At 48.6% G+C, this 27,568-nt stretch overlaps 1 protein-coding gene across 1 annotated transcript in view; it reads left to right on the top strand.

The window, feature by feature from the left end:
• Window positions 1-27,568, top strand: part of FAM178B (family with sequence similarity 178 member B) — an 81,463-nt gene that overhangs the window by 6,749 nt on the left and 47,146 nt on the right. The window contains 3 exon segments of the mRNA XM_054586102.1: window positions 1,493-1,645; window positions 7,809-7,920; window positions 12,130-12,214. Of these exon segments, the coding sequence (XP_054442077.1) occupies window positions 1,493-1,645; window positions 7,809-7,920; window positions 12,130-12,214 (350 nt within the window).

The following is a 27,568-nucleotide window of genomic DNA, read 5'->3' as shown; positions in this document are numbered from 1 at the left end:
AGAGAGTTATCTGGGCAACCAGCGTAAGACAGAAGTGGTTTCAGGCTTTAAAACTGCTGATAATTTTCTGCGCATGTGACATTTTCAAGCTGGACTTTGAGAAAGCCTTTCTGACAACAGCCACTTTGAAGTGATGGTTTTGATGTGAGATCATTTTGATGAGACAGTTCAACTCCCTGCTTCAAAGAAAATAACTCCCTGATGCACAAAGCCAGCAGCCTCTTCCCTCCCTGAGTAGGGTGTGGAGCACTGAGGAGTATAGGCTTGGAGTGGGTGAGCTGAGGCTGGGGCTGGTCCCATCAGGCAGACAAGTTGCCTGTGACTAGAAGTCATAAAACTTATGCCACAATTGCCCCTCAGAAAAGACCCTGAGCATCCTGAGCAGATTATCTGCTCACACGCTAAGGACTGTCTGGTAACTTTGAATGGACAACGTCCTACATTCTTCATTTCTTCAAGTTAAAAGACCTTATGTGCGTACTGGGGTCAGAGAGGGAGGACATTTAAACCACAACTGCATCCTTTATCCTCAGATCTGGGCTGCACAGGAAATCCTTAATTAGTTGTGTGAGGGTCATCACGGAACTCTGAATGACGTACAGACGTTATATTTAATATCACAAAAGTCCCTTTGAACAGTGATTGGGGACAGGGTTAAGACCCTTTTACAGGTGAGCCACTTCTTACAGACTGTTAATAATTTGTACTTTTTATAAAAGCAACATTGGAAGTCACAGTTTTTCGAACAAACAGCAAAGAAATTAATCTCAAATGGCAAAGAAATTAACAAAACAGAAAATTGTTTTACCATTTGTGTGCTGGTTTTCCCAGGCTGCTTCCAAAAGGCTGCAGGATCAGAACCTCCCTAATGCCACCCCCTCACTGTGCCATTTCATCCTCAGGACGACCCTGTAATTCAGGTCATTCCCTGACATTGGGTCACCTGACATGAAGTGAGCAGAGTTTGCCTGGCCACAGAGCAGAGCAGGTGGGGCCGGGGCATCTGCATTTGAGCTGCTTCCCGGGGAGTCCTCCTGATCATGGAGCTTGACGACTGCTGCCCAGAGGAAGCCCGGGCTTCTTCATGGCGCAGACGCTCTCCCTGCCCCTGGCTGACCCATGTCTCAGCTCTGTGGCCCATCCTCCTGCTGCAGGGTCCTGGGAAGCGCAAGGGCAGCCCACACCTGATTCATCCTCCAGCACCTGGCACCTGCACATGGTGGGCACTCAGTGAGTGCTGGAACTGAAAAGAGCCGACAGGTGGGGCTGGGCTCGTCACCAGGACCTCTGGCTCTGGGACTGAGGGAGGGATCAGGTGTACGACAGAGGGGAAAGGAAAAGGCTCCTTAGTTTGCATCTTGTGGGCTCTTCGTCCTTCAGCAGGTGGCGCTCTCCCCCTCGTTTGGTACTCCCACCCCCAGGCCCCGCCCTGGTCCGAGCTGCAGACCAGGTGCACCTGATGACCTGGCTCTCCCATCCCTTGCTTTGCCAGGAAGCTGGTGGAGAGGTTCTCCATGTCCCTGCAGGTCATCCCATCAGTACATCCAGGAGAGACCACATTTCTACCCAGGCGTCACCCCCTGCCTTGCATCCTGGACTGTTCACACCTGAAGCCCCATAACCACCTGGAAGAAATGTTCCTCAGGTAAATGTCTATCCTGTGTAACCAGGCCCCTCCCTCGGGTCCCAGTGATTAGGTCCACCCTAAAGGAGGAAATCCAAAGCTGTGTTTGGCCCATTTGGTTTTGTCAACTTTCAGAGATATAGATGAAATAGCCATGCGTATCTAACAATATTTAATTTTTTTAATCTTACATCTCAGCAAATATTAGACTGTGTGTTTATGTACTCATATTGCTCTTCCTCCCACACACCTGAGTTTCATGAAATAACTTTAGTCACGCTCCTCCTACACGCCTTTGGAGTTACCTCTCCATCCACACTGGAGCCACTTTCTGGGCCATCGGCAGTTTTCCAGAGTATGTTGTCGTCTCTGCCGTGTACTCATTCAAGACACTCTATGTCAGTCTCTGTGTGATTGTGAAAAGTTTGTCCCCAGCCACAAGTGCACTGTGTATAACGTTAAGACAGCTGGTTCCTGTTCTCTTGGAAGTAAATTTATGATCATTATCACATAACCACTGACTATGGTGCTTTTAAGGGCTTAAAAAAAACTTTATGACAGTAACATTCATAGTTGCAATTGTGAATTTATACCGCTAAGAATAAGAGACAGAGAAAGCCCGCAGGATCCGGTGCAGCAGCCGTCCTTGTGGCGCTCGTGCGGGCTGGCAGGGGGCTGGGCAGAGGGGAGGCCCCCTGGCCCGCCCTGCCCCTAAGGAGCACAGAGGCCAGGCTGTTTCTGTGGCCTCTTCAGCCACTTTAGGACTTGAACACAGGAATCTTGTTCATTTTCCAGCTACTTGGGGCTTTATTGCATCTATTCCATTAATTCTAAATCCATCTTGTTTATAATAGATAAGATTTGGGTGCATTTCCTTTAGAACTGTGTATCATGGAGAGTTTCAAGCATACATAAAAGTAGCGAGAACAGTACAATATACCTCTGTGTACCTAGCACTCAACTTCAACGTTTACCGACTCAAAGCCAACCTTGTTCCATCTCTACTCCTGCCCACAGACATTGTCCCCTCAAGCTTATTTTTAAGTAAACCCCAGGCACATATAACTTCATCTGTACATACTTCAATTTGTGTCTCCAGAAGACAGGACTGTATCTTTCGACATTGCAGCCATATCATTATTATACCTGAAAAAAATATAGTAATCTCTTAATATCACTAATATCTGTCAATGTTCCTATTTCCTCAATGGTCTTGTAAATGTTTTTTACATATTCAAATCAGGATCTAAATAAGGCCTAAACACTGCACTTAGCATAATGCAACTGGGGAAATAATACCGCATTGCACTGGTGCCAGACACGTTTAATCACTGTCCTCATTTTTCTTGACATGTCTGTTGTTTCCTACTTTTCCCTATTATAAAAGTGTGGTAAAGAATATTCTTAAATCCATATACATAAATGTTTGCCTGGAGGTCTGGAATATACCCCTGGATGTGATGTGAGGTGATTTGGCCTGAGTGTATGAATATCAATAAAGGTTCACTCTGCCCAATTGAAAAGGTATCTATAAAGAGATAAAGAAAAGGGGAAATGGTATGAAGGGAGAAGAAGAAAGATAGCAGAGCTGAAAAAGGAGGAGACAGTGAAGGGGGCTGGGCAGGAGTTGGGGGGTGGTGCGCGCAGAGGACAGGAGAAAGGAAGGTGCTTCCTGAGCAGCCTCATGGTTTGTGCCAACAGCGGGGTTTCTATCCGGGGCTGGATGGCCTGCAGGAAGTGTTTGACAGATGAGATGGCCTGTAGAGCGGTGACCTGGATCAGAGCAGCCCTGCCAAATGGGACCAGGTGTCTGGCCAGCTTCCTTGGAGGAAGGAGTTCAGGCCCTCCCCCCTCAGGCATGCTAATGAAGCGCAGCGGGCACCTGGAGGGATGCCCTGCCCTGGTCAGGTCAGGGGGCCCCTGCCCTGCAGTGGGTGAGGGATGCGTCCTGAAAGTCACTGCTTAGACTTGGAGTCATCTTTTATTTCCTGTTTTTGCCAAGGACTTCAAGTTCAGACACAAGAATGGGAGATACTAGTCCTTAATAATTATCCCATTGTGTTCAGCCAGAAACACTAAAATGGAGGAAGAATAAAAGATCACTTGGTCTCTCAAAAAAGCAACATGTGTCCATTTCTTGTCATACAAAAAGTTAACACTGTGTGATTACAGGTAATATTAACTTTCCTCATTATACTCCTGTGTTTTCCAAACTTTCCATAGTGAACATGTATTATTTTTAATCATTTGAGGAGGAGAGAAAGTGAATGCAGTTTTTAAAAATCTCTTCTAAAAATAGTCACTTCTCCCCATTCTGTGAAAAGGAGTATTATCTTTCTCCCCACTGTTCACCGTGGGAAAGCCTGGCACAGAGTAAGCAAGCTGTTTGTCTCAGATGGCAGAGCAAGGGAGGGCAGCCCCAGGGTCTGAGCGCCAGGCCACGTCCTCCTGGACTGGACCTGCACGGGCTTCTGGGCAAGAACCCTTCTCGCCGGAGCCCCCTGCTGTGGGATTGGAGATGGCCCCGGCCATCCCATCTTGGTCGCCCCCCAGCTGGATGTATGACCTGAGGTCAGTACCCTGGGACCAAAGTCACATGCCTTTAGGACAAAGTTGGTACCGGGGCTGAACCTTTTCCTCCTCCCTTGACAGTAGTTCAAAAGGAAATCCGGTCCCCGGAGTGGAAAAGCTTCGGGACAGGCCCACTTCTGGCCAGGAGGCAGGAGAAGCTCCAGCAAAGGGGGGACCTGCCTGCTGAATTATTCAGGGTGCTCCTCTGGCCCTGCAGGGTGTGTGGGGGTGTCCTGGTGGTGTGGTGTCTGCAGTGTGTTCCCAGGGCACCTGGTGTGCACCCCAGGGCCCCACTCTGAATACCTCAGCGGGAGCACGTGGCCAGTCCGAGCTGCATGTGTATCAGTGCTTCTTGGGCACCAGATCTCCCGGTGGCCCAGCCCTTGCTTTGCCACGACCGCTTCCTTTTCCTGGCATGGCGGGGTTGAAGCCTGTGAAATAAATCCAGCAGTTAGAGTGTGGACAGGGCTGAGCCGCCCAACCGGCTGCAACTGTCCCTGAAAACAGAGCCCACGGGCAGGGTTATCTCTGGTGTCTCTGATTCTGACCCGGTGGTGCTGCTTAACTTTAACAAAGGAAAGAAAAGAAAGAAAAAGAAGAGAAGCAGGCATGAACACTCTGAGCATTATTTGTTTCTGTTCTGCCGAGGCCTTTACATTTTCATTTGAGTAACTTGGCACGGGCGCAGAAACTGATACTATATAAATAGCCACACCAGTGTTTATCCCTCCACCATCACTTGGGATTCCCAAGGCATTGAGAGACCTGCCCTCTGGCACTGCTGCCCTGAGGTGGATGAGGAGGGGAAGACTAGAGGACTCTTGGCCGGGTGTTATCAGGAATGGGAAGTCCGAGCAGAGGTCGGAGCTGTGCCCTGGCACCCGCATGTGGACCCACGCCAGTCCCCTCTGTGTTCTCCCCTTGTTTATACAGTTCCCCTTTTTGCCTAATTTCTCCCCTTCCTTCCCCCTGTTCCCGGGGCCCTCTGTCCTTGCCGTGGTGGCTGGGGATTAGCAGTTTTCTGACTGGCTGCTCTTTGTCCTGGTGAGAACCTCCCTCACTGGGATCTGCTGGGTCAACAGTTGGGGCTTTGTGCTCAGCAGGCCGGTGTGGCTTCTGCTGTGCAGGTCCTCTGATGTTCTCAGCATAACTTCGGACCTTAGCGCTGCCTTAGCCATAGGCTTAGGCACCCACTTGGACCCAGCGTGTGCTCCTGACTTGCTGACGGCGAGGGTTTTTGTAAATCTAACAGCAGCTGATTCTGTGACCCGAGGGGTTTGAGTTTTCAGCACATACCTCCTGCCCCTTCCCTTTCTTCTCACCTTCCCCACCAGGTGCTTCTGTGGGAACTTTCTCCCCTGCTCAGGTCGGGCAGTGTCTGCAGCGAGGCCCTTCTGCCAAGCTGGAGTTTACGCAGGCCATCAGCCTTGTCCCTTCCACGGAAGGCAGTAGGCCAGTGAACCCGCAAGGTGAAGCAGCATTTGTGACCCAGCCTCCAGGGGAGAGTCCCCACATCTCATCCAGCCTTAGGCACAGAGTTCCTAAAAGCCACTCACTCCAGGGCACCGCTGAGTCACCCTTTCTGCCATCTCTTGCTGCCGGTGTTACAGACTAACCCTAATTCGGCCTCTGTGCCACTTCTCCACACATTCCCCGACAGTTGTCCTTTTCCTTCTTAGGCGCGATAGCCAAGACCGATTTCAGAGGGAGGGAGGAGACAAGTGCCGCAGGCGACGGCCGATCCTTGGAGATCATTTCTGTGGCAAAAACTGTACTGCAAGGTGCGCGTAGCAGCAGGGAGGCATTGCAACCCCAGTGGTGTCTCCCCCTTGGAGCAACAGTTGGAAGTATGTTGATTGAGCCAAAAGGGGCTTGTACAGTCTCCTCAGAGTCCCTGGGGCACAAGCCTCCTTGCCACATGGCCCCTGGCCGAGTTCTGCCAATTTGTGAGGTCCTGCAGACATTGTTTGCCTGGGTGTTGTCCGCATTCAGGGTGCTGTACTCGAACCATGCAGGCATCGTGGGGTCAGTCCATGAATGTGTCCATGTGACCAAGCACATGGAGCTGAGCGAAGCGTGCCAGAAGCCCTGGGGCGCACACGTATTGGTATGTACAAATAAAGGTCTATTTCAGAGCGGTCAACCTCAAAACGCAGGAAGAAAGCCGCTTTCTCCTCTGAACTTAAATGACTTGGAAAAAATATATACAATTCATAAATTTTCTGGACACGCTCAAAGAGACAGCAAGTTGGCTTGAGGAGAATCTTTGTTTTGGAGCATTTTGTTCCTAGCAGATTAAAATATGTCCTTTTTTAAAAAGAGAAGAAGGCGGGGCTGACCGACAAGGACATTTCTATCTGGAGTCATGGTTTTAAATGCTGTTAGAAATGTTCTTTGCATGAACATTTAAAAATGTCTGGCCCCAGACATTTTTAAGTCTGGCCATTTAAAAGAGAACAAACATGAAATTACGTTTCCGTTTCCTGGAGTCCATATTAATTGCCTTTAGGACATTATGTAGAAAGAGAGCAAAGGAGCATTCACAAAATGCAGCCGGTAGGAGAGTCCTCCCACTGACCCAGCCTCCCTAGGGATGAAGAAAGTCAGTCCCGCCAACCTTCCAAAATGACTTCCGAAGCTCCTTTCACCAAATGCCCTAAAACCACATGGAATATTTCAACTCCTGGTTTACAGGGACCTGGGATCCTGTAGGTCCCCATGACCAACCAGTGGACTCAAGGGGCCCCCCTCCACACCAGCAGTGGTATTTTGAGAGCTCCTATTAGTGGGCAGAGGCCCAGCAGGAGCCTGTCGTGAGAGGAAATACAGGTTCTGGCCACAGGCACACCGTGACTCAGTGTCAGACCCCTGGACTCAGGGCCATTGCTGCTCACGTGGTTTCTGAAGCATCTCTGTGGCACCTCATTTGTTATTTGCTTCCCAGAATTTCCCCATCTTGGGCCTCTTTCTGTTATTCCCCCTTCTTCTCAGGTGTCCCTTTTGTTTCGGAAAAACACAGGATAGGCAGAAGAGCCCCATGTAATCAGAGCCCAAACACTGGCGCACATGGGCCCCACCAGTAACACTGTCCACCCGCCACAGTGGGGCCCTGGGCTGAGACCTGTAACTCCCAGATTCTCACCTCAGCTGACTCAGATCCTCTAATCAGCCTTGGTAAACACCTCAGTTTCCCCTCTGTCCAATGGAAAGGACAAAATGTACTATCCGGTCATGTGTTCAAAACTGTGAGATGTGTTCGTGGGGAACACGTGATTCTGATGACGATGTGCGTGGTTTGTCCTTCTGACAGCCGCTTGTGGCAAGGGCTCACCAGAGGGAGGGAGGGAATCGTTTGCTTCCCATATGCACCCTGACCAGGGATCAAACCCACAGCTCTTTGATGTACAGGATGATGGTCCAGTTGAGCCAGCCACCCAGCCAGAGCAGCAAGTCATTGTCTATAGCAATGACTGATGTGATTCGAGCATCCTGGTGAAGCTGAAATATGAGAATCACCCCCACCCCCACCCCGTTTTACTGAAACAGGTATGTTAAGGAAGCCTGCCAGGCTGCTGGCATGGAGCCCCCTAACCTGGCTCCCCTGCCCCCACAGCTCCCCACTGGCCCAGCAACTCTCCTTTCTGCGCAGCGGCCTCCTGAGCAACCTCTACCTGCAGGCGCCTGCGCCCACCTGCCCTGTGCCCCTGCTCCAGTGGTTGTTCCAGGTGAGAACCTCAGGCCTGCCACTAGGTGGCGGGAGCGTTCTGGCCTGTAGCGAGGCCCGGCAGGCGGGATTGGGGGGATGGGGGGCGGTGGACAAGGGTGTTCCTCTGCTGAGTTTGTCCCAGCTGAAGGAAGAGGAGGGAGGAAGGCCTGGGACGGCAAAGTCAGGGAGCTACTCCGACCAGCCCGTGCTCTCAGTCCCTCCCGCACCCAGGGTGTGGGCCTCACAGAGTGCTGCCGCCTGTGCCACCAGAAGTCCTCTCAGTGGTTCTGTCTCTGCTACTCCACAGGTGCTCCCCTGTATCCCAACTCATCTCTACTCCAAGTCACAGGTCCTGGCTCAGGGCCCACTACAGCCCTGGAGCACCCTGGAGGTGTGGGGGCTCTCATGAATTTCAAGCTGGGGGTGTTCAGGTGTTTGAGCATTGGCCTCCCTCTGTGGAGTCGTAGGTCAACTGGGAAAGCCTAGAGCAGTGGCTGTATCTGCCCATTTTTTTCCCTACTGGTGCTGCTGGGGCATTGCACTTGGGAAACGGCATTCTGCCCCGGGCCTGAAACCTTCGCGCTGAGAAAGAGGTTAGGAGCCAGCAGGGACAGCTCAGGAACCAGCTGCTGTGGTCTGAATGCCAGCCTTGGCACCCACCCAGCACCATCCCTGTCTGGGGAGGGCAGGTCACAAGTTCCAGCTGGTTTCATTCCTGCCAGTTGGAACCTGGATCTCAGCTGTAAATTAGAGCCGGCATGCAGGGCGGATTGTTCAAGGAAGTCGGCCTCAGCCCATGGGTTGCCTTCCAGAAAGAGCCCTCTGGCTCTCTCCTTCCCATTGCCCCTCCCTGCCCCAGAAGAAAAAGACCCCCTTGGTGCCTGGGGCTCTGGTGTGTGGCTGCTGCCCTTGCCCCTCCCCCAGGCCCAGTAGGAATGGTAGGCTAGTGACAGGGAACAGTGTGGCCATTCTTCTCTGCCCCCAGTCAGTGCAGCGTCTCTGCGCTCCATGCATATAGTATGTGACAAAACGCACAATTGGGCATTGGGAGGCACAAAGGACCCATCTGAGACATCGCCCACAGAGGGTCCTTGTGTGACCCTGACGCAGCGTGGATTGCCTTGGGAGGAGCGAGCTAGCCCTGCCCTGTCTCTTCTTCCACCTCTGTCACCCCAGGCTGGGCCCTACAGCAGAGGACCCTGCCCTGAGGCCGGACAGGCTGTGTGCATTTCCACCCCTGCTGTTCCTGCTATGTGACCTTGGGCAAGTTATCCAGCGTCAGTCCTGTACCTCAGTTTGTACTATGTAAACTGGGGCTGGTAGTCCCATGAGGAAGTCCTGTGGCCCATCTTGTTTTTATGGTCACCACCCGCCCTACCCCCAACCGGTGGCTCTGCGCCGGGGCCTGGGCATCTTCTGGTAGGAATATTAGTGAGGGGGCTCCAGTTCTCCATCTTCAGGAAGGAGACACAAAACTCCCCCTCCCACAGCTGAGGCCAGATCAAGTGAAAGGGCGCACTTGACCTAGGGAGCCTGTGGGCAAACCTCTGATCAGCATCTTTGTCTCTGAAGGGGAAGGAGGACAGGGCAGCATAGTGACCAAGTGTCTGTCATGTGGTCGCACTACAGACCTTCCCAGGGTGTACTCTGCCATTTCGCTTCTGAGGTTTTGGTTTTCTTGCCACTTGTAACAAATTTTCCCACAGTAACAGCAGCGTCCATTCATTTGCAGACATCGGTTGAGGATCTGCTGCATACTGAGCTCTAGGGATGGAAAGATTTGGGTATTGGTGTCCCAGGTACATGCCTAGAATGTGGCCGTGGGGCTCAGCATACTTCTGAACCTTGCAGTTATGTGAACTCTGATTGTGAGAGGCAAAAATCCATGGAGCTCCCTGAAGCTGCTGCGGGATTCTTATAAAGGTGCAGGGATGATTCATGGGGTCCTCAGGAGGAGCAGGAACCAGGGTGGAGAACGGTCGAGCTCCCAGGACAAGCCTTGGCTTTTCTTTACTAGGCAGACTCCATGGCCATGTAAATTCTCGGGAAGGAAAGCCTGATTGGTCTTAAGAGGGGTTAAGTGACACCCCCAACCCCACTCCATCCAATCAAAGGCAGCGGTGAGCAGGGTCACTGGGCAGCTGAGGACCCACCTATACACCTGTGGTTGACTAGAGCTGGGGGTGGGTAAGCAGGGAACACCTCCCCAAACCTGCTCGTTGGACCGTTTCTTTGGAAAGAATCTCCTGAGGTCCCATGGGGACTAGGCCCTGCTGCCAGCCCCCTGACCCCACTCAGGGCCTCAGTGTGGTGTACAGTGGGTGCTGGGCAAACAGACTTTGGCCTTACTGCTCAGGTATTACATAAATTTGTCACTGGAGTCCTAGTGTGTACCTGCCAGGTTAGCCTAGCTGGGGAGGTAGACAAAAGCACATAGCATATGCCCTGAATTTATATTCTTGTTGGGAAAAGATCAAGTGTCCAGCTATGAAGAAGTTAGGGGAAGTTATAAAAGGAGGAGGAGACAGAGTTCTGGTGTCTTAGGTCAGATCCCAGGAAGCTGACTCGAGATGTGGTTTCCCAGCAAATTTCCGGTGCAGGGGATCACTCTCAGCAGCACCGTGGGAGCGAGGAGAGCAGCAGGCCTGGGTGGAGGCAAAGCAAATGTAAGAGAGGATGACAACAAGCCCCGCAGAGGGCTCTGGAACTGGGGTGACCCTTTAGAGTTGTACCCATGGAGACGAGGGGTCCAGCAGAGGCCAACTGTCAGACAAAGGCTGCACTTGAAGAGGGGGTGTGACCTTGGGTGAGGGACTCCCTCCAACCAAGGTTAATGTCCAGAGAGGGACGGCTCAGGGCCCTTGGCCAGCACCAGCCCGGAGCCTGTTGGGACAGAGCTTCTGTCCTGAAAGGGGCTGTCCCCGGGGCTTCTACCATAGTGTCTTTTTCTCAGCACTCTCAGAAGGCAGGGTTCATGGGCCGCACGGCCTGGTCTGTGTGTCCCAGACCAGGTGGCACTATCGGGGAGGGTGCCGTCCCATTGATCATCTCCATGTCACCCAGCCCAGATCCCCAGCTTGTGATCCCATGGGGGCTAAACAATACTAATACTTTTTCTCCCATCTCCTAAGTTTCTCTGGCTGGGCTAATAACCAAATTAACAGAGACAGTTAACAGGAGAAAAATCAAAGCTTAATATATGGGCATGGGGGAAATCCCAAAGACAGTGCGGCAACACTGGGTATATAAGACATTTTGGGGCAAAGGAAAAAGGGAGGGCAGGGTATTAGATTTCAAAAGAGAGAATGGGTGATTCACAAGTAGTTGAGGAAGAGCAAAACACACATGGCAGGAAAGCTCTTGTTAGGCCACTCGAACAGTGGAACATAGAGAGTGTCTAACAAACAGGCACCTGCTTGAAGTCCTCTTGTTTAACATACTTAATTCAAATTAGACTAAGGTGACATCCTAAGATCTGCTTCCAGAAGCAGATTTCTCTGAATCTCTAAGGCAAGAGGCGGCGGGGGGCGAGGAGGGAGGGCGGTGGCAGTCAAAGATGTTTTCTGAGCCTCTTGCTTTCTGATAAACAGTTTAAAATCAATATCCCAGAAAGCAGCGTAGCAGAATTTTGGTCCCTTCAACCCTCAGACTCAAGGAGCCTTCAAGTAAGGATCCCAGTGAGTGTGAGTCAGGTGGGCAACCTGCCGCCCCCTCCCCAGCCCAGGTTGTTTGAGGGTCTGCACTCAGTACCAAGGACCTCCCAGAGCCGGTAGTCTCAGATGACCGTAAATTAAGGCACTGACCTGGATTGATGGAGATCACAAAGAGAGGCCAATCTGTCGTTGTTCAGCAGACTTTCAGGCTCTTTCTCTTTCCTACACTGGACCCTGCCCTGGAGGGGCACCACCATTACCACAGGGCATGAGGGGAAAGGACACAAGATCCCCTCACAGGGAGGTGGACAGAGTAGGAAGTTCAAAGTCACAGAGACGTGGGATTGAATCCTGGCTTTGTGACTTACTAGCTGGGTGACCCTGGGAAAGTTGCTTCGCCCTTCTGAGCTTGGTTTCCTCCTCTGTAAAATGGCAATAACGACACTTTCCTTGTACCATGTGCACTTTCCTTGTACCATGTGGACTTGTTAAATGGGATTTATTCATGTGGAACAGTAAAGGTTTACTACCGTTACTCTACAGGAATGACCCAGCTAACCTGTTTCTTCTCCTAGCTCCTGACATGGCCTCCAGAAACTTCTTTGAGAGCCTTTGGCCTCCTGTGGGATCTCAGCATGGATAGACTCTTTCATCAGTCTGGTCAGTACTGGGGTGTGGGATGGAGACTTTCACCCTGAGCACCTGAGTTTGAGAGCCCGTATAGTACACAGCACCCAGTCTCCCTGGAGCCTGGCATGCAGGGGATGTACCAGTGGGAACGTTGATCACCGGGATGTGGAGACATCAGACCAGCTTTGGCTCTGGCTCCGACGTTAGTAAAAAGCTGAGGCAACAGGCTCCGTGGCACCTTGATCTGGCCTCAGGCACATGGCATGGCAGCCAAGTCCAGGCTGACCTCACAGACTGCCGGGATCCCAGAACAGTCTAGAAGGCCTGTTCTCTGGATTTAAGGGGGCAGTTCTTTCTGAATACCTATGTCAAATCAGGGAAGCTCATTGGGTTGAGTTAATACAGGGGGCCTGAGACCCTGTCCCTACCAGCAGCCCACCTTGGCTTCTAAGGCTTCAGTGGAGCCCCTGAGTTTGGTCTTGGCTGGAATGAAAGCCTCACACCTTGGACCTGACATTTTAAGGGGTGCATTTAAGTCACATTTATACGTCAAGGAGTTTGGAGTTCACAGAAGTGATTGATTTTCCCTTCAGTGGCTGCGCCCTTCCTAGGCTGTCATCATTTCATACCTGAACCCAGACACTTTGGCACCAAAAAAATATCGTATAACCAGTTGGAAGTTGCTTGCAGTAGACGGTGAGAGGGACTCACAGGTGTCCAGACCCCGCCCTTGCTCACCAGCTGTAGTCTGCCCACCCTCCCACTGAAACGCCACAGGCACAGCTCTCAAGGCCAAGGTTAGAGATCCATGATATGCACCATTAACGCCCTATGGGGCCCTCCTAATCTCTGCTTTTGTGCCTTCCCTGCTTCCAGTCGGCTGAGCTGGGGGCCAGCTGTCAAATTAGAGCATTCCGCACTCCTGACCCCTCTCCCCTCCCCCACACCTAGGCCCCTCTGAGGTTTTTCTGAACAGCACCAGTCTCGGCATCCTCTCCCTTTTCATAACCTCTGCCCCTGCAGCCAGGCTGCCCTTTCGGGAGCCCCCGGAGCCACCTCTGCAGCATGCCTGCCCTTTTGGGGAACAGAGGCCTCCCTTGTTCTGCTCTTCTCCTCCAGGCAGTGGTATGTGTCTCCTCCCAGAGAGGCAGAGGGGGATGTCCCACTCTTCTTTGCTTCTTGCCACAACATCCTTGATTTTTGCCGCCCTCCAACTGGAGGGGCCAGGAACCTGCCCCTGGGGTCCCAATTGGTTCAGCTCTGCTCCCTGGACTCCAGAGTATTTCTCATGGATCATGCTGGGGTTCTCTCATCCTCCCGTTGGAATAAAGACCGGCCTAAAATTCCAGGTCCAAAGTGGAATCTTGACTAATTTAGAGAAAGTCAAAGACCAAGTCCACAAAAGAACTGTATGCAGGCACTTGAACAGATATCTGTATACCCATGCACATTGCAGCATTACTCACAGCAGCCAAAAGGTGGCCATTGATGGATGACTAGATAATAAAATGTGTATATTCATGCAATGGAACATTATTTGGCCTTAAAAAGGAAGGAAACTCTGACATATATTCTACAACATAGATGAATATTGTAGACATCATGCTTAGTGAAATAAGCCAGACACAAAAGGACAAATACTGTATGATTTCATTTATATGAGATCCCTAGAATAGTCAAACTTACAGGGACAGAAAATAGAATGGTGGTTGCCAGGGAACGGGGGAGGAGGGAGTGGGGAATTTGTGTTTAATGAGCCCAGAGTTTCAGTTTCAGTTTGGGATGAGGAAGAGTTCTGGAGACGCACAGTGGCGATGGCTGTACAACTCTGTGAACATGCTTAACACTACTGAACTGTACACTCAAAAATGGTTAAGGTGGCAAAATTTATGTGAGATGCTTTTTACCATAATTTAAAAGGCAAATAAAACAAAACAGCCACATCCAGAGCCTCGAGAAAGGTGCCAAGAAAGTATCTACCAAAAACTGGAGATGAAAATCAACCACCAGTTCAGGAAGCATTTGTAAGGGTAAATTAGACACAGCATTGATATAGACAGAAGTCATGCTCCTTGGGATTTGTCAACAACTTGAGGTGCTCTGAGTGTCCTTGTCATCTGCGGGAGCAGAGCCCTCTGGGGAAGAACCGTGGGGCTGCCGTCCCTTCCATGTAGATCTGTGATTATTGTGCGTGTTTTCAAGTTGCCTGACCTTTCTCTTTTGTAAACTGGGGAGATGTGTGTGTGTGTGTGTGTGTGTGTGTGTGTGTGTGTGTGTGTATTTCTCTCCTTTCCTGGAGTTTGTGGTGACTGGCAGTCATTCCCAGGCCATGCTGGGAAGGCTCTTATCCCACCACGCTTCCTCAGCAAGGGGAGGGCGGAGGTGGCCCAGAACCTCGGGTGGGGTCTGGGACCCAAGCTTCAGAGCTGACTGTTCTCCGGTGTGCTCCGAGTGGGCCTGAGGTTCCCTGGAGTATGGAGCATGGTGGGAATTATTTTCCCAGAATGAGAAGCACACATAACCCTCTAAAAGCTCCTTGGTGAATTTGGAGGCTAGGATATCCTGGACATTACAGGGGGTGTTTATTCATTTATTCAGCAAACATGCACCCAAGGGTGTCCTGTATTCTAGCACCTCATTTGATATCAGAGGGAGATTCAGGAATGAATATTCCTGCCCTCAGGAGGCTGATGGCCAAGTGGGAGGAGATGACTGCACAGTTACAGTAGGTGATAGAAGGGGACTATGACAAAACTGTGGGACTTCTGAGGAAGAATTACTTGTAGCTAGATGGAGTTGGAGTGGAGAAGACAGGAGTTGGGAAGTGATTTGTAGAAGAGGGGCCAGTGGTCCATCTCCCAGAAGATGTGTAGGGCAGGGATTGCAAACTCACTTACTTGTAGAGACCAAGTGAGGTCCCTGACTGGAGAGCCTGTGCCCACTCTAAAGGGCTGGAGGTCTGGTATTGCCAGATCTCTCTCTCCATTTTCAAGACAAGCTGCGCTTTCGTTAGGATGTGCTTTGACTGTGAATAACCAATACCCAAGTAAAAGAAGTTTATTATCTCACGTGATGAAAATTCCAGAGGCCGGAAGTTCCGTGGTATGTCCAGCAGATCTGCAGAATCGGAGCTCTGGCTTAGGTCATGTGTCTCCCTTCTCACTACTCCCCCTCAGGATTGCAAAATGGCTGTCATGGCTCCAATCATCATCAGGTTCTCCTGAGACAGCAGTGTTCAGGGCAGAAAGGAGAAGGGTGGAGGATAGAAGGTCATCGTTTCTTGCACTTTTGTCTCTTTTTATCAGGACATTCTTTGAATTTTGTTTCATTAAACAGAACTGGATCACAAGCTTTAGAGGTCATTTCCCATATTTTCGGACTGTCTAGTGTCCTTATCTGAAGAATTTTCAGTTAGAATCTAGGACGCTCGCTTTTCCAACCTCCTTTCAACTATTTGAATTTTTAGTTTTGGAATTTCCATTTAGTTTATTTTTTAATAGTTTCTATTTCTCTACTGGGGCTTCTTATTTGTTCATTCAATATGAGCATATTGTCATTTATTAGCTTGAGCACAGTTTTAATTGCTGCTTTAAAATCCTTGTCTATAATTCTAACATCTGGATCATCTAATTCATTACATGGAGAATTAAGTATGAAAGTGAACATTTATTTAGAATAAGTAAAGAAATCATGGACCAAAACGCTGGACCTTGGGAAGCTCAGGTCTCTTTCTCCTAGGTCTCTCACAGGGCTGTCCGACCTGCAGCCCAACCTGCGGCTGCACGTGGCTCAGGATGGTGATGAATGTGGCCCAGCACAAAACTGTAAATTTACTTAAAACATTATGAGATTTTTTTGCGATTACACATTGCAATGTATTTAATGTGTGGCCCAAGACAGCTCTTCTTCTTCCAGTGTGGCGCAGAGATGCCAAAATGTTGGAGACCCCTGCTAGCACATTTTCCAGAAGTGTTCCCTGTACAAATGCCTGCTGATTGTGCCACAGCTCCTTACCCAACCTAGTGCACTTACCGGATCACGCAAGTGAGGGGCTTTGGAGCTTAAGCTTCATCAGCTTTACAGTCAATTGGCTTCTGACATATAATGTAACTGTTTTCTGCTTAAGTAGCCAGTTCCTGTTTCTGTTGCCTGTGGCTATGCATTCTGACTGTTCCTGTAGCCACCCTAGGCCAGTCGCTGGAAAGGTAAGTGGGATTTTGCGGTTCCTCTGCTGCAGTGAGCCAGCTGTTCATGAGCAGAAACCAGGACAAAACCCAGCTTCCTTTAACAGGGAAGAAGAGGAGCATGGCTCTTGGGTAGGCAGCCAGCTGCCATAGCCAGAATGTGGATGTTTATGTGAAATCTCCTCATGGTAGCTGATTCGGTTAAAAAACAAAAGCAAAAACTCCCACTGTGAACCCATCTGCAGAGTCTTTTTGACTGTAGATGGAATATTGCTCCACAGATTTGCAGCCTTGGGAGGAGGATTCAGGTGCAGGGAGATACAAGGGAAGCAGAGAGCAGTATAACAAAGGAAAGGAGGTGAGGAGAGTGGGGCTTCCTTCAAGGAGTCACTGCAGGAGATAAGATCGCGCACATTTGGGGCCAGAGCTCAGAGGACAATGGGGCCATTGTAGACACAATAAAGCTTAATATTTGACAAAACCATGACAGAATTGTTGCTGTTTTAGACATAATTCACATACTATATAATTCACCCTTGTAAAGTGTGTGATTCAGTAGGGTTCAGATTTGTTCAACCATCACCACTATCTAATTCCAGAATGTTTTCTTCATCCCGCAAAAGAAACTTCATACCCACTTGCAGTCAATCACTTCTCATTCCCTGCTCTCCCAGACCCTGGCAACTCCTAGTCTACATTCTGTCTCTGTGGACTAGCTTATTATGGACATTTCATGTAAATGGGATCAGATCGAGCCTGCCTTATTTTACTTAGCATAATGTTTTCAAGGTCCATGTATGTTGTACTGTATGTCAGTACTCCATTCCTTTTGATGGCCAAATAATATTCCATTGTATAGATATACAACATTTTACCCATCAGTTGGTGGACACTTGGGTTGTTTCTACTTTGGGGCTATTGTGAATAATGCTATTAGGAACATTTGCACACAAGTGTTTATGGGGGCATATGTTTTTGGTTCTTTTGGGTACATACTTAAGAGTGGAATTGCTAGGTCATATGGTAATTCTATGTTTAGATTTTTTGAAAGACTGCCAAACCATTTTCAGAAGTGGCTACATCATTTACATTCCCATTGGCAGTGTATGCTTTCTTTCCATCCCTCCCAGCATTTGTTGTGGTCCATCTCATGATAGTAGCCTTACTAGTGGGTGTGAAGTGGTATCTCACAGTGTTTTGGATTTGCATTTCTCTAATGACTAAGGATGTTGAGCACCTGTTCATGTACTTATTGTCCATTTGTGTATCTTCTTTGAGAAAAAGTCTGTTAAAATGTTTTGCCTATTTATTTATTGAGTTACAGGAGTTCTTTATATACCTTGGATACTAGATTCTTACCATATATGTAATTTACAAATATTTTCTTCCATTCTGTGGGTTGTCTTTTTTCTCTCTTGATAGTGTCCATTGATGCACAAGAGTTTTTAATTTTGATAAAGTCTAATTTATCTAGGGGGTTTTTTTCCTATTGCGGAATGTGCTTTTGGTGTCAAACAAGATACCATTGCCTAGTCCAGCGTCATAAAGAATTTCCCTGATGTTTTTCTCTAAGGATTTTTTATTTTTTTTTAAATTGATGTTAGAGAGAGAGAGAGAGAGGGAGGGATAGATGGCTGATTGTTACATGTGCCCTGACCAGGGATCAAACCTGTAATCTTAGGATATCAGAATGACACTCTAACCCACTGAGCTACCTGGCCAAGGCTCTTTTAAAATGTTTATAGTTTTAACTCTCACATTTAGGTCTTTGATCCATTTTAAGTTGATTTTTATATATGCTGTGAAATAGGGGGTCCATCTTCATTCTTCTGCATGTAGAAATCCAGTTTTCCTAGCACCATTTGTGGAAGATTGTTCTTTGCCCATTGAATTGTCTTGGCACCTTGTTAAAAATCAATTGACTATAGATGTATGAGTTTATTTCTTGACTCTCAACTCTATTACATTGGTTTATACATCTATTCTTATGCCAGTACCCCAAATTCTTGATTACTGTAACTTGCAGTACATTTTGAAATTGGGCAGTGTGAGTACTCCAACTTAGCTCTTTTCAAAATTCTTTTGTCTACCTTGGAAACCTTGTATTCTGTATGAATTTTAATATTGGCATGTCAATTTCTGCAAAAATAACAGCTGAGGTTTTGATAATGATGTGTTGAATCTGTAGAACACTTTGGGTATTACTGACATCTTAATAATACTAAGTCTTCCCATCCATGAACATGGGATGTTGGAATATCTTTAATTTCTTTCAACAATGTTTTGTAGTTTTCAGTGTACAAGTCTTATACTTTTTCTGTTAAATTTATTCCTAAATATCATATTTTTTTAGACTATTATACATGGAATTGTTTTCTTTTTTCTTTTCAGATTGTTCCCTGCTAGAGTATAGAAATACACCATATTTTTGTATATTGACCTTGTATCCTACAACCTTGCTGAACTCATTTATTAGCTCTAATAGTTTTCTTTTTTTTTAATAGCAGAATTTGGTTTTGAAAGCAAACATATTCTTGTGCAACTAATTGCTTGAAAGACATGACCTCATGTTTCTTTAATAAACATGCTCTGGCTGTGCCAATGCAGGCCTGGCCGGTAACCCCAGCGCCGACTGCACTGAGTAGGCAGCAGTGCCTGGAGGAAAGGAGCTCCAGCAGTGAGATTGGAACCCTGCAGAAGAGGCAGAAAGCATGTGCAGGTTCTTTCCCATTAGCTTCCATGACAGTGTTGTTCATTCTTACCTACCCATTCCATTCTCTAGCAGCTTCTAAGTATTTGTGTAGGACAGGGAAAGTATAATAAAATAAAATGACCCCGGCCAGTACATTCTTTGGATATTTTTTAAGTGGGCGAGAAATTCAGCTTTCCAAACAAATTAGTTTTATTTTCGCAAGCAGTGCCTTTGGACACTTTGTTCCCCCTCATTTAGTCACCATGCTTTTCCCTTCGTCCCCCAGAGCTCTAGTGTCCTAGTCACCGGGCTTTGGGACTGTCTTGGACAGGCCCCTATTTTGCAGGTAACTTTCTTTTCTGTCATTGCCTGCTTTCATCCTCTCTCCTTCCTCCTCTTCCCCCTTACTTCCTTACTCCCTCCCAGATATTTATAAGATTGCTTCTTGGAAAAAGAATAAAACAAAAATGGCCACAATCTCACTAGCCACCTGTAACCTGTAACCACTGTTGTTATTTTTTAAAGTACTCTGTGTACCAAATGTAGCAAATTTAAATGTGAGAGAAAGGTGCAAAATGCAAAGTGAATGCTCCCCCACCACTTGCTCCCCCCAATACTCATTGTTTCCAGTCTCTTGTGGTTATTTCCAGGAGCAAAATGAATGCACAAGCCACATAATATATGTTTTTATACTTACAGATTTATTTACACCATATTTCTTTTGCTACTTTTGGGTTTAATTGATTTTCCTTACAGTTTTTCTGCTTTCTGCTTTTATCTTTCTTATTTCCTTTCCTCTGCTTGTTTTGGGTTTGATTTGCTATTTTCTCCCCAAGTTTTTTAAGGTGGAAACTTAGCTTATAGTAACTCATCTTTTCCAAATTTTCTAAGTTATATAATGGACATATTATGTTAGTATCATGGTATGTTTACACAGTTTATAAATATATATTTGTTGGAGATATAAATTAAAAATTGTTTTTGTTATCCTCACCTAAGGGCATTCTGTCATTGCTTAGAGAGAGAGGGAAAGAGAGAGACATCAATGTGAGAAGGAAACATCAATCAGTTGCCTCTTGTACATACCCCACCTGAAACCTGCAACCTAGGTATGTGCCCTGACTGGTAATCGAACCTGCAACCTTTTGGTTTATGAGATGATGCTCCAACCAACTGAGCCACACCAGCCAGGGCAAAGTAAGATGTTTTAATGATAGACATCCACATCAAAAATTTGGAGACTAGCAAATGCTCTCTTTGATTGGAACTCTAGGCTGACTCACTGGAAATTTTGAGCAGAGATGTATCTTAGGAACATGGGATGCAAGATTGGTGACAGAGCATAGGATGGGGTGGATGGAGTAGAGACAGAATATGGACAGTTGTCTCTTTGAGAAAAACTCCATGGCAGCATAGGGCAGCATCGCAACACAGGTGGAGTCGGTAGTCAGGCTGGCAGAGTTGTCAGCTAAGCGGCCAGCGCCAAGCTCTCAAGACAGTTCTCCGAGTCAGCAGTAATGACAGGTGAACAGCACCTGGTACATAGTGGACACTCAAAATGTAGTAGCTGTTTCAAAACAAACATGTATTTTTTTTTTATGAGTCAGCGTTCATTAGATAAACTAAAGGAACTGAGTAGCACCAGTGTCCTGAGTACTGTCTGTCCCTTTTCTTGATTTTTGTAGTTCTGCTTTTGCCATTTCTATTCCAGATGGTGGGGTTTGACTTTTCTTTTTGTTTTCTCAGGTGGTTTTTAAGCAGTCAAAAATCCTTTTGTCTACATGCCCGGTGGACACTTTCTGTCCTTCACTGTCTTGTTAGGAGTTGCCTGCATCCACCTGATCTGCCTCTCATGGTGCTCAGGGCAGTCCTCCCTCTGGTGTGGCAGGAAGCGGGCCATTCAGAGCCTCCTGGAGCCTCCCAGAGCGGGCAGCGGCCCCCGGAGGCCTACCAGGCCCTGTTAGTGGGTCACCTCTCCAATGGCAGTGACAGTAGCAGTAGACACATGTGGGTGCCGTCACGCACTAACTTCACAGGGTAGGTGCTGCTGTCCCCAGGCCCAGAGAGGCGGTGCCGTGAGACGGTTCTATAGACCCAGACAGGCAGGGAAACACTGGGACGACCAGCCAGGAGGTCCCAACACTCAGCCCTTTTGGAGCTGTCATTTGCTTGGCACGACCCCTTGAAAATCTCCAGTTGGAATGGGATGGTAACAGTAATTCAACCTCATAACTGATCTTTGTTTTTAAAATGTATTGTCAGTTGTGATAATAAAAGTAGTTTTATTGAAAATAATAGCTAACATTTCTAGAGAGCTATGCCAGGCACTGAACCCAGGACTTTGCCTACCTCGTTTAATCACCACAACAATCCAGGTAGACAGTACTGGTTTCCCATTTTACAGATAATCAGGGTTGGAAAACCCGAGTTGCACATTCTTTGGGTGACACAGAGAGTCTCCTGTGTGCTTGACCAGACCTTGGTCCAGCTCACTTTTTCACGTTTTCTCCTGGTCTCGATACTCTAGCCTTGCTGGCCGGGGGTAGAAACCTCTTGGTGGAGTGGAGAGAGAGGGGCCGTGCAATGATGGATTATCCCACCTCTTTAGCTCAAGACTCTCAACCCACCTTTTAAAAGTGGGGGAAATTACTGTAACTGACTTGAATGTGTTTGTCTTCAGAGGATGTCAGTGTTCCCCCCGTACTCGGCCTCTAGCCACCACAGTGTTTAGCTGTTGCTGAGTTTCACAAGGCATGGAGGCCAGAGTCCTGTCCTTGAGGTGGGTCTGGGGTGCAGCCTGGCCGTGGGCATTCTAAAACCTCCCAGATGATTCCAGTAAACAGCAGGGGCTGAGAACCTCTGGGACACTGTGCAAAGCCGAGGGCTGGCTGTGTGCAAGGAGCCAGGCTGACTTCCCTTCATTTCTCAAACCCCTCACCCCACCCCACCCGTCTCCACCGCTGGTGCACATGAGGATGGCCTGCGTGCCGCTTTGGAGCGAGGGCCACATTTTCCTTAGCTCAGTGTTCCCGACCTTGACTGCATATTAGAACTACTGGGGAATTTTCAAAAATTCCCAAGCCCAAACCACACCCCAGACTAATGAACCACAGGCACTGGGGTGGGACACAGGTGGCAGCCATTTCTCCCAAAGCTGCTCCCAAAGTGATTCCAAAATGTGCAGACAAGTCTGAGACCCACTGCTGTCTTCTCAGCTGTGTCCTTGGTCCAGAATACAGCACACAACCTGGTGTCCACGCACTGCTGTCCCTTGGATGCCAGACTGCCGCCCGGGCTGCTGGGTGTGTAGGCTCTGTTTCTTCTCCTCTGTTTTTTTCCCTTTCCCTTCCCTTCCCTTCCCTTCCCTTTCCTTCCCTTCCTTTCCCTTTCCTTTCCTTTTGTTTTCTTTTCTTTTCCTCCCTCCCTCCCTTCCTTCTTTCCTACCTTCCTTCCTTCCTTTCTTGTTTTTTAAAGAATTCTTTGTTGTTGTTATTATACTTTAGAGCGATTTAGTCTTTTAGAAAAATTAATGGAGAAGTACAGAGAGCTCCCCCGTCCCACACACACACACACAGTTTCTCCTGTTAGTAACGTCTCACATTAGTGTGGTAGCTCTATGATGATTGATAAGCCATTCATGAAACATTATTAACCGGTTTGTTGTGTAAATTAGGATTCATTCTTTGTGTTGTATATTCTGTGTTTTAATAAATGTGTGATGATCTCTCTCCACCACCAGAGTCTCATACAGAACAGTTTCACTGCCCTAGAAATCCCCTCTGCCCCACCAATCCGTTCCCCCTCCCACACCCCAGCCCCTGCAACCGCCGATCTCTTACTGTCTGTATAGTTTTGCCTTTTCCAGATGTCATCTAGTTGGAACCATACAGTATATAGCCTTTTCAGAGGCTTCTTTCACTTAGTAATGTGCGCTTGAGGTTTTCCCGTGTCTTTTCATGGCCTGATAGCTTATTTCTTTGTACTGATCAATAATACTCCATGGTCTGGAGTATAAACACAGTGTGTTTATCTCTCACCTACTGAAGGACATCTTGGTTGCCTCTAAGTTTTGACAACTATGAATAAAGTTGCTATAAACATCTGTGTGCAGCTTTTTGTGTGGGCATGCATTTTCAACTCCTTTGGGGAAAATACCAAGGAGTGCAGTTGCTGGATCATATGGTGAGCCTGTGTGTAGTTTTGTTAGGAAACTGCCAAACTGTTTACAAGTGGCTGTACCATTTCGCATTCCCACCAGCAATGAATAAAAGTCCTGTTGCTCCACATCCTGCCAGCATTTCGATGTCTTCTCTTTAATTTTATTCCAGAGATCAAGAATATTCCAAAGTCTCAGGTTCAGAAATCCAAAGCGAGAGAGAACCTGGTGGGCCATGCATTCAGGGACATCACTGGGAAGCTCTCTGGTTGAGTCCAAATATGTCTCAAACTCGCTTTCTAAACTTGGGATGGTGCTCTGATAGTGCCTTCCTGAGTCACACTGAGTGGGCTCCATGTCCTTAACGGCAACCCAAGCATGCACAACGAGTTGGCAAAGTAGGGAAGTGATTGCCTGGGGTTGAGACATACTAGCTGGGCTTCTCGCAGCCATTCTGGACTGTGAGGTGACCTTGAGAAGAAGAGGCACGCACTGAGACTGGCAGAGCAGAAGGTGGGCATCCAGGATCCTACACGTCAGTCAGGTCCCTGCACCCATGTGGCCCACCCACCTCTGGACTTCTTTTTTATCAAAGAGACTTAAGATCTAGCTTATTTAAGTCCAGGTGCATTTTTTGTTTTGTTTTTGGTATTTTTGTTATTTGCAGCTGAACCTAAATCTAGCTGATACAAGTGATTCACTGGTTTGGCACAGTGCAAGTCTGTCCTACACACAAGCGCCTGGAGTACTCGACTGTGTTAGGTGACACCAGGTAGTAGTGTGAGTTACAGAAGGCAGAAGAGAAGAGAGGTGGCCTGGGGACGGCATCACTTACCCTGTGCACACCCTGGCTCCCGTGCATAAACAGACGCGGGGCTGACGGAGGCTGTGTGTGTGTGGATGGGGCGTGTGCAGGCTGTGTGTGTGGTGGGTGGGTGTATGGGTATATATGGGAGGTGAGTGCAGGCTGGGTTACACGGGCAGGCAGAGAGGCTGAGGGGGCACCAAAGGGATGGCCTTGTCTCAGAAGGAATGAGGAGAGAAGGGAAAATGAAGAAGCCCATGGGTGCGTTGCACGGTGGGCAAGAAACAAAAAGGAGATTGCGAAAGAAGGTGGATAGAGCAGGTCTGGAGAAGGAGCCAATGGGGGTAAGAGGCCAGGAGCAGGGAGTAGGTCAGAGCTTGTCAAGGTCCTACTAGACGCCAGCTCTCTGCTGTGAGAGGGACCGTCACTGTAGTTGTGCTGATGAAATGTGTGCACTTTTAAAATGTGGACTTGATAGGATGTTGCCTGTTTCGCCACATAAAGGATCCCTTTGGTAACGTCACTCCCTCCCGCCGTGACCAGTAGTCTGCAAGGCAGCCGGGCCCCCCACCCTCGGCCTGGCATCCACCCTAGCACCCTGGGCTCCTGGCTGGACCTGAAGGGAGGATCTGTGCTCTGGCCTCAGGTCCCTGCAGGCTCTTCGTTCTCTCTGTGACATTGCCCCCCTGCCACCCTGGCCACCTTTCTCCTGTGCCATTTTAGCACCCAGCATCATTTGTATATTTATTTGTCATGTGTACTGTCTGACTCCCCACCGATTCATTAGCTCCGTGAGACCAGGACTTCTCTCTCTTGCTCCTCATTCATCACTAGGCCCCTAGCATTTAGAACAGTGACTGGTGTTCACTTACTGTTTGTTTAGTGAATAAAACCTTTAAATGACTAAAGCTAAATCAGTAATGTTGAAACAAGTTTAAATTTAAATAGGAAAATGCTGAAGGAAGTTAAGTAATTAGAGTTGGGAGGATAAGACAGTAGGTTTCCAAGCCTCCCCTGGAGGTGGAAAGCCCCACACTCAGGATTGGAGCTCTGTCTGATGGATTGGTAGCTCCATTGCCTTTAGAAACAGCCCCCTCCCCCTCTGCCCCCCCATCACTGTTGCAGTAGAACCCCGCCCCAGGAGGTTCTTGGGATGTGTGTGTTTTTCCCATTCCATTCGTAACAATGCCAGGAGAAAGTGGCGTTATGTGAACTAACAGCTTCTCCTCAGGCACAGATGGAAAAGTCACTTTTATTTGAGGCCTGATTCTTTTCTTCTGCCTTCCTCCGAAGCACTGGTTCCATCCCAGGAGAGCCACCAAAGGGACGCTTCCAGACCCTCAGCCTCTAACCAGAGCCCAGCTGTGTGGGCTGTTAGCACTGGCAGCAAAGGCAGCCCAGGCCAGTCGGTCCCCTGGGGACTCACCTCAGATGACTGCTGTGGGCGTGAAGAATCTGAGGGAGATGGAGCTGGCAGCTCTGTGCCTGAGTTAACTTCTGTGTCAGCTCTCCAGAAAACCCTCACTCGGGACAAACAGTGCTCAGGAAAAGCTGAGCGTATGGCCTACTTATGGGCGCAGCGTTAATTATGGGCTCTCTGGTGCCTGTCGTCACTTAGCCAACTTCTGGGGCTGTAAAGAGGACTGATTTATCCCAAGGCACCCCAGGCTCCTTTCTCTGAAACTGCTTCTGACACATCAGTCTGGGTGAAGCTGCACTGTGGAGTAGCTACTGGGTAGGAGTAGGGACAGGGGACAGTGCCAGGCTCCAGGCTTGAGGCTGGCAGGGCCAGTGCTGCTGCTGTCGGGGGTTTAGAGCAGCAGAAGCACCTGTGTGGGCCCCGCACAGCACCCTCTGGGGTCTGACACCGTTGGCAGGATGTTCCGGCCCAGCTGGGCCTCCCACAGCCTCACCCTGGCTTGATTCTCTTTCCATACTTGTCTTCCCCTCCCTAGAAAGTTCACCGGCCACCCACACGTGCGTGCTCCTACGAGCACCGTCCCCAAGGGCCCTAGTAAACAGCTCTCTCTCCTGTGGAGTCGCATTCTATTTTGCAGACTTCATTCTTCCAGCTCATTTGTGAAGCAGGCAAGGGGTATCATTACCATTCTCTTGTTAAGTTGCCCGAGAGGAAAAAAAAACAAACAAGGAAAGTTTTTCCTCCTCCAAGAATCTAATTACTTGTTGGGTGAGCACGGACCCATATACATTTCAAAAAAGACACTCGATGCCACCGAAGCAATGTCCTTGGATGGGACTCAGAGACCCTCTGCCCACCACTCCACGGGCTACTGGCTCTGTAGCCAGACTAGACTGTGTCCAAGACTTTACAATGAGTTTAGGCCGCTTGATTACTTGCCTTGGTCTCTGGACGTGCCTCTCTGTCTTTGTCACTTCTGTCCCTGTGCAAGGCATGTGCTTTCTTTCCAGTTACCTGTGCCATGTTCCTTCCTCTCTCGCCTCTGAGCAGGCTCTGTACTTTTCACCTGCTTGGGGTTTTGCATGAATGCACTCTTGTATTCATTTACCTGCCTGGCCCCTCTCCCTCATAAACTGGAATCCCTGAGGTCAAAATCTCTACTGAGTCACCTTTATATGCTTAGCATGATTCTTGCATACATGGGTTGCAGGAGGTGGGCCCTTAGGAGGGGGCACTCACCATCCACCCAATGACCAAGCTTTGCACATACACTGCTAATGCACCCAGCCCAGCTTCCAGGTTCTTGATCCAATACTTCGTTCGTTGTCAGATTCTACATTTGTGTTCTGACACTGTCAGCTTATCTTGTGACTTGTTTTCAATTTCCCTCTTAGCCATGCACTGCGTCGTCAGGTTAGTTTAGGATTCTCTGCCTTCCTTCCTTCTGTCCTTCCGCTTCCTCCACTGCGTCTCTGATTGGGCATGGAGGTGTCATGTGCAGAGAGAACATCGTAGCATTTCACCTTTAGGAAACATGCCTAGCCACGCAATTTTTATTTTTCTGGTTTCCTTTTCTGAAATTGTCCTTAAGCAGTCTGACAAAAGCAAAGGCTCTGAGTGTTAAAGGTTTTCCCCTTTGTTGATGTGGTCAGATTCTCACTCATGTTTTCTAAACTGGTCAGGAGGAGATGGTGCTCATAGCCCAAGCCTGCTGAGAAGACACCGGCAGAGATGGTGGGCCTGGGAAACCTATATGTCACAGCAAGGACAATGGTCCTCTGTGACAGGGAGCCTGAGGCACTGAGACAGGTGTCTTCCGAGTCCCGCAGTTTTGAGGCCTCTGGTCCAGGGCTCGTCATCTGGCTTAGCTCCGAGCATCTCAGTGCCCTGGTGGCTGCCTGACAGAGGTGGTCAGGGCGCCTTCACCCCGGGCCCTTGCACATCAAGGTGGCTATAGCTTGAAGATCAGGGAATGAAAGTCTAGGTTCCCAAAGCTCCAGTGACTGTCTGAAAACCACTGAGCGCTTTGTTTCTCCAGTTGATACCTGTGCCAGAAAATGCAGAAACGGGTCCCCTTTGGCCAGGGTTGTCTCGCCCAACCCCTTTTGTGAGAGTAGCGTGCCCTCT

Source organism: Pteronotus mesoamericanus, unplaced genomic scaffold (genome assembly GCF_021234165.1).
Source record: "Pteronotus mesoamericanus isolate MK-2021 breed Mesoamerican mustached bat unplaced genomic scaffold, CSHL_Meso_final contig_121, whole genome shotgun sequence".
In the NCBI taxonomy this organism is placed as follows: Eukaryota; Metazoa; Chordata; class Mammalia; order Chiroptera; family Mormoopidae; genus Pteronotus; species Pteronotus mesoamericanus.
Note: the sequence above shows the minus strand (reverse complement) of the source record. Positions and strands in the feature narration are given on the sequence as shown.